We start from the raw sequence: 6,271 nt of genomic DNA on the forward strand, positions 1-6,271 counted from the left end.
TTCCTGATCTACATCGACGTCGGCATCTGCGGCGCGTGCATTTACTTTGGCATCCTCTCCGAGTTTTACATGTGGCTCGCCGCCGTCGTCGCCATGGCCTACTACATCTTCGGACGCCACATCAGCCGCGTCTTTCTTATTGCCGTCCTTCTCGAAGGTAACACACACACGACGACACACACACGACACGACACGACACGCGTGTGCTGACGTGTGGTGTGTGTCGGATGCACATCAGGTGTGTTGTTGTACCCGTGCAGCGTGTACGTGTTTCCGCCGGTGGCGCCGCTGTCGATGGACGCGACCGACCGACTGACGGCGACGTGCACGATGATCATGTGCGTGGGCATCATCTCCCACATCCACGAATCGTCGCGCCAGGCCACCGTCGACCGACTGCGCGATTTCAACGAGAAGCTGCGCCGGTCCACCGAAGCCAAGACCCTCTTCCTCTCCGCCATCACCCACGGTACACACGACACACGACACACACAAGAATTCGCAGCATTCCACATTCAGATAACTCACATTCCACACATTCCAAACTACAGAGCTGCGCACGCCGCTGACGGGGATCATCGGGATGGCCAACGAGCTGCTGCTCGAAGACGAGGACAAGGCCGAGCAGCAGCCGCCGCCGTCGCGGCCCGCCTCGCCCGCCGCGCCCGACCAGGACCAGGAGCAGTGCCACCTGCGCGGCGGCAGCGCCCGGACTCAGGCGCAGAGCGACGAGGAGCGGATGGAGGCCGTGCGCATCATCGTCACCTGCGCGCGGCACCTGCTGGGCCTGGTCAACGACGTGCTCGACTTTGAGAAGATCGAATCGCGCCAGCTCGACCTCGAGGCCATTCCGTTCGATGTCGAGAAGGAGACCGACCTGGTCCTCTCCATGCTGGCCTTCCCGGCCGCCTCCAGCCGCGTGCGCATCGAGAAGCAGACCGCCGGGCTGGCCCCGGGCCACCGCTTCCGCGTCGGCGACCCGCTGCGCTTCCGTCAGGTCCTCTTCAACCTTCTAAGGTACTTTTTTAACTCCTATTCAACCGATTTAAGTCTCCTATTCAACCAACCATTCCTCCTTCAACCACCACTTCTCTCAGCAATGCGGTCAAGTTCACCCCGGCCATGGGCACCGTCACTCTCTCGCTCGGCGACGCCGGCGACGACGCCGACACCACCGACGCCGACACCACCGACGCCAGTAGTCTGCGCGTCGAGGTGCGGGACACTGGCATCGGCATCCCCGAGACCACCATGAAGAACCTCTTTAAGGTACTCCCCGCACCACCTGGCCGATCTTGCCACGTCAGCACACGTCAGCTCACGTTAGCTCACGTTTTTGGGGTGGTCGGTGTGCAGCATTTCTCGCAGGGCGGGACGGGCGTGTGTCGCCAGTACGGCGGGTCGGGCCTGGGTCTGGCCATCTGCAAGCACCTCGTGGAAGCGATGCACGGCCGGATCGGCTGCTCGTCGGCCGGCGTGAACAAGGGCTCCACCTTCTGGTTCACGCTCCCGCTGCCGGTCAGTTCGCCGGAGGCGGTCGGCGCCGACTGCGACTCGACCCAGGTGGCCGCCTGCGACCTGGCCGGATCGCAGCCTGAGGCCCCGCCGGTCAGCCCGGGATCCGGCGGCGGCAGCGGCAGCGGCAGCGATGTGCCGCACCCGCAGCAGGCGCGCCACAGCTTCGAGGGCATGAAGGTGCTGCTCGTGGAGGACAACGTGGTCAACCAGAAGGTCGGCCGCCGTCTGCTGGAGCGGATCGGGTGCGATGTGCACGTGGCCGAGAACGGCCAGGAGTGCATTGACATGCTCGAGCGCGAGTCCTTCTCCCTCATCTTCATGGACTGCCAGATGCCCGTCCTTGGTACCCTCCCCTCACTTCTCAGAGAAGTGTGTGTGTGTGTGTGTATGGTGTCGATCGTTCGTTTGCTTACACGACGTGCGTCGATTGATGACAGATGGCTATGAGGCGACGCGGCGGATCAGAGAGATGGAGAGGGCGGAGCAGCGCGGGCGCACGCCGATCGTGGCGCTGACGGCGTCGTGCGTGAAGAGCGACCGGCAGGTGTGCCTGGACAGCGGCATGGACGACTGGATGTCCAAGCCCTTCGACCAGGGCGCCCTCTGCCGCGCTCTGCTCAAGTGGGTCCCACGCCCGCCGCACTCCCAGGCCGAGCGCTGACCAACCACCCCACCATCCCATCTCGAACATATAAATATATAAATATAACAAATGTTTTTTAGATAATGCTTTGTTTTTGATTTGGTTTTATTTGGTTTTATTGGTTTTTGGGGTACAGGTGGGGGAGTCGCAACGCAACGACCTACTTAAAAGTCGTTGCTGCTGGAGCTCCGGGACTCCTTTGTGCGGAGGAGATCGCCCAGGATGTCGCGCGTGTACTTGAGCCTGTTGATGATCGACGGATTGGGGTTGAGGACGATGGCCTCCAACGTCTGCACGTGCACCTCGCCCTGCTTGTCGACGTACGTCACCATCTTGCCGTCCGACGAGAGGATGACCTTCGACTCGTCCGTAAAGTTGACCTGTTTGGACAAAAGAACAAGAAGAAAGAAAAATGAGATGATGAATCGAGGATGAAGATGACGTAGTGGAAGAAAGAAGAGAAGAAGACGAACCTGAACGATGCGATTGCTGAGGCGGAAGAAGGTGGCGTGCTTCCTCCTGAACCAGCGGTCGACGTGGAGCACAGAGCTTCGCGCCGAGCGCGTCCTCTCGTACTCCTCGGGGGCGAGGTCAACCAGCGTGGAAGTAGACTTGTTCTCCTTGTCAAAGAGCTTCTGGAAGTACTTCAGCAACTGCACCTTCTTGTAGAGCTCCTGCGGGAACTTGTCCATCGAATAGCGCTCCGTGTGTTGTCGCTTGCCCCTACACACACCGACGAAGCGACATTAGCAAACTATGTGCGTGTACGTGTATGGTGATGTATGTTGTGCGTGTGCGATGGCGCAGTAGCGAGAACGCACCTCCGAGTGCTCTTGTAGGACATGTAGACGAACTCGTTCTCCATCTTCCACCCGGAGCCGGTGTCGGGCTCGGCACACCTTCGCATAATCGAGGTCCTGTCGTTGAAGTAGCCGCCGATCGATCCGTCCTGAAGCTGGTAGGCCAGGCCGTATCGATCCGAGATATCGAACCACTTGCGCACCCAGCACACGTTGCTGTTCTCGCCCTCACCGTAGACCAGCCCGTTCTTGATGTCGTCGAACGCGTTGAGGTGGGTGATCGAGGCCAGCGTGGCGGGCGCCCGAGACACGCCGTCCAGGGTGGCCTCGGTACGGTCGGCCATCGTGAGGCGCGCAAAACTCTCGGTGAGCGTCCTGTGCACGCGGATCGTCACCCGCTCGTCGGCCTCCTCGTCCTCTTCGTCCATGTCGTTCTCCTCGTTCTGTTCGCAACGTTGGTTCTTCTTGTTGGTGTTGGTGTTGGTGTTGTCCTCGTCATCGTTCTCGGCCTGCCTCGACGACTTATCGGTCTCCACCGCCACGAGGGCCTGCGTGCTGATCCTCTTGGCAGGCCCAGAGGAGCTGGGCTTGACGTCCTTCTTCTCCTCCTCCTTGCCTTCAAAGTCGTCGATCAATCGCTTGCACGTAGACATGGGGTCTGGTGGAGTGGTGCGAAGATGGGAAAAAACAAAAAAATCAGTTTCGTTGAGATCACCAGCGCAACGCACGCAGAGCTAGAGAGAGGGCCCGGGGGGGCGTACTGAGGTGCGAGCGACGGGCTCTCTGCTTGGTGGGGCTCTTGTCGGCGATGCTGGCATTCCTGAAGGGAGACCTCAGCCTCTTGCGGGTGCCCATGCTGTCGGCGACCATGGCGTCGGTGGTGGACAGAGCGCCGGGCTCACGATTCTCAATCCCGAACTCCTCGGGCTGTGCTGCGTGCTTGGCCTTCTTCGTATCGAAGATGTCGGCGATGTCGCCGGCCGGGCTGGTGACGATGTGCGTCGCGACGGCCCTTGCGATCGGGAGCGGGTGCGCAGACATGGGCTTGGTGGCCAGCGCGATCTGGGCCTTGGCCTCGGCGATGACGTCCTCCACCTTCTTCTTCTCCTTACCTCCGGGCACCGTGCTTGTGAGCGTGTTCGTTCTGTCGTTGAGAGGGAGGCGAGGAGCTCCGCTGGCGTCCTGGGCCATGCGGGACGAGGAGAAGGTGGGGATGGTCGAGAGAGCAGAGACTGGGAGAGAGTGAGGGATGTAGCTGTTGAAGAACTCGTCGCTCATGATCTCCTGCAGCGTCGGGCGCTCCTCGGGGATCGACGTGAGAATCTTTCGGATGAGGCTCTTGGCGCTGTGCGAGATCTCTACACCTTCGGGGAAGGCGTAATCGTTCTCCTTGATGCGCTTGTACGTGGCCTGTACGCAGTTCGTTTCGAATGGAGGCTTGCCGATGAGGAGAGTATACCTGAGAGACGTGGTGAATAAGGTCAGCCGTCAGTCAAGGTGCAGAGTACAAGTAATGCTCCACGATGGACGTCTTGATCGTACAAGATGACACCCGCGCTCCAGATGTCGGCCTCGTAGCTGTGTCCATTGTCGCCACGCTCCAGGATCTCGGGGGCGATATAGTTCGGCGTGCCACAGAGAGTCCTGTAACGCACTCACCGATGAGTGTCCACATGAGAGAGGGGAGAGGGGTGAAGGAGAGGCTCTCTTCGGAGACGAACCTCCGTCGGTCGTTCTCGTGCTGGAGCCGGGTGGCCAAGCCAAAGTCGCCGATCTTGATGTGGAGGTCGTCGTTGAGGAAGATATTGCCCAGCTTCAGATCGCGATGAATCACGCGCTTGCTGTGCATGTAGGAGACAGCCTCCAGCAGCTGCATCATGTAAAACCTCACCTCGGGCTCCGTTAACCGCCTGCGCGCCTTGATCAAGTCCGCCAAGCTCTGACGGGACGAAGAGAAGACCACGGTGAGTAAGAGCATCATTGACCATAGCACAACCAGCAGTGCAAGCGTACCTTGTTGTTGCACAGCTCCATCAAGATGTAACAAGATGTCGAATCTTCGAAAAACATCACATACTTGACGATGTGCTTGTGCTTGAGCATGGAATGGATTCTAATCTCGCTCGCAAGCTACAACGCAGATTAAGGATCTTAGCATCACTCTCCCGGGAGATCAAGATCCCTACGGGATGGTCGGACGTACCTTGTCCTTCGTGCGCTTCTTCTGCAGAGAAGACTTCGCAATCACCTTAGCGGCGTAGATCTCTTGCGTGTCTTGCTCGATCACAGTGTACACCTTGGCAAAGCCTCCCTGAAGAATCCAGGATTAACACTCCTGAATGCCGCATCATAGGATAGATCCATTCTTACCTTGCCGAGGAAGTTCGTCTGCTTGAATCGCTGAAGAACCCTAACCTCCCCTGTCTCGGGATCAGCTTTCCGCCTTTCAATCAACTTACCCACGCTGGGCGGCCTGTACGAATTCGACGGCAGCGTGTCAGTACATCTTCAAAATGGCTCTTTTTTGACGGACGGCAAAGATGAGGAGGGGTACCTCATCGCAGCCCTATCAGCAGTGCCGTCCGTTCGAGGCACTGTACGCTTGGCTACGCGGATGGTTGACGAGGACTGGGTCCTGAGCGGGCTTTTGGGTGCCACCGGCAGCCGGGCCTGCAGCTTGTAGTTCTTTACATCATCGGTGCTCATCCTTTCAGACGATTCACGCGAGGAGGGTCGTAGCGAGGAGGATCGAATGGTGGTTGTGAATGGAATCGGTCTTCGCAAAAGGAGGACCTGATCGATTGCTGCTTCTTTATAAAACACGCTCTTCTGGCAAAGCCTCGAGCTTGATCGAACGCTAAAACGAGAGATCGAATGTGTCTGTTGTCACGGAGGTCCAGAAATTCGCCCGCGCAAAGCCAACACAAACACAAACGGGCAACCTCAACCGTTTGCGAGTTTCGCGCCAAAATGAAATGTGCATTTAGGATTTACTTTTCGATTTCTTTACTTTTCTCTTTTACAAAATAGATTAAAAACGTCAACTATTTCATGAAGGTGAAACAGCACGTCGACCGCGACCTCGCAAGAATGAGACAAGGCGACGCCACAGTGGCCGATGGTTGCCCCGCCGGCTCTGTCGGTGCGCGGCCGTGGGTTGCACGAAGCCGACCCAGAAGGCTCAGCACCATGTTCAGCAAGAAGGAGAAGGTGGCCCCGCGCCATGTGCGGGCCATCAAGAGCTATACGGCGCAGCACGAAACCGAGCTCAGCTTTCAGGAGGGCGACGAGCTCCTACAGCTGGACGAGT

The 6,271-nt window shown here is 58.6% G+C and overlaps 3 protein-coding genes across 3 annotated transcripts in view; 2 read left to right on the forward strand and 1 right to left on the reverse strand.

The window, feature by feature from the left end:
- Positions 1 to 69: 69 nt before the first annotated feature.
- Positions 70 to 2,179, forward strand: ACA1_274370 (ATPase/histidine kinase/DNA gyrase B/HSP90 domain containing protein; the record flags this gene model as incomplete). Its single annotated transcript, XM_004333848.1, has 6 exons — positions 70 to 157; positions 239 to 469; positions 552 to 1,017; positions 1,098 to 1,269; positions 1,357 to 1,861; positions 1,956 to 2,179. The coding sequence occupies 6 exons, from the start codon at positions 70 to 72 to the stop codon at positions 2,177 to 2,179; spliced, it is 1,686 nt and encodes a 561-aa protein (XP_004333896.1).
- Positions 2,180 to 2,325: 146 nt separating this feature from the next.
- ACA1_274380 (protein kinase domain containing protein) lies at positions 2,326 to 5,667 on the reverse strand (the record flags this gene model as incomplete). Its single annotated transcript, XM_004333849.1, has 11 exons — positions 2,326 to 2,541; positions 2,635 to 2,884; positions 2,983 to 3,509; positions 3,555 to 3,619; positions 3,723 to 4,420; positions 4,504 to 4,605; positions 4,683 to 4,900; positions 4,975 to 5,091; positions 5,165 to 5,272; positions 5,332 to 5,434; positions 5,516 to 5,667. 11 exons carry the CDS (start codon positions 5,665 to 5,667, stop codon positions 2,326 to 2,328), a joined length of 2,556 nt encoding a protein of 851 aa, XP_004333897.1.
- A 483-nt stretch (positions 5,668 to 6,150) lies between these two features.
- Positions 6,151 to 6,271, forward strand: part of ACA1_274390 (RhoGAP domain containing protein) — a gene marked incomplete at both ends in the record, with an annotated part of 2,013 nt that continues 1,892 nt past the window's right edge. Inside the window, 1 exon segment of the mRNA XM_044165491.1 lies at positions 6,151 to 6,270. Within this exon segment, the coding sequence (XP_044021425.1) occupies positions 6,151 to 6,270 (120 nt within the window).

The sequence above is a fragment of the Acanthamoeba castellanii genome, assembly GCF_000313135.1.
Source record: "Acanthamoeba castellanii str. Neff unplaced genomic scaffold scf7180000084773, whole genome shotgun sequence".
NCBI lineage: Eukaryota > Discosea > Longamoebia > Acanthamoebidae > Acanthamoeba > Acanthamoeba castellanii.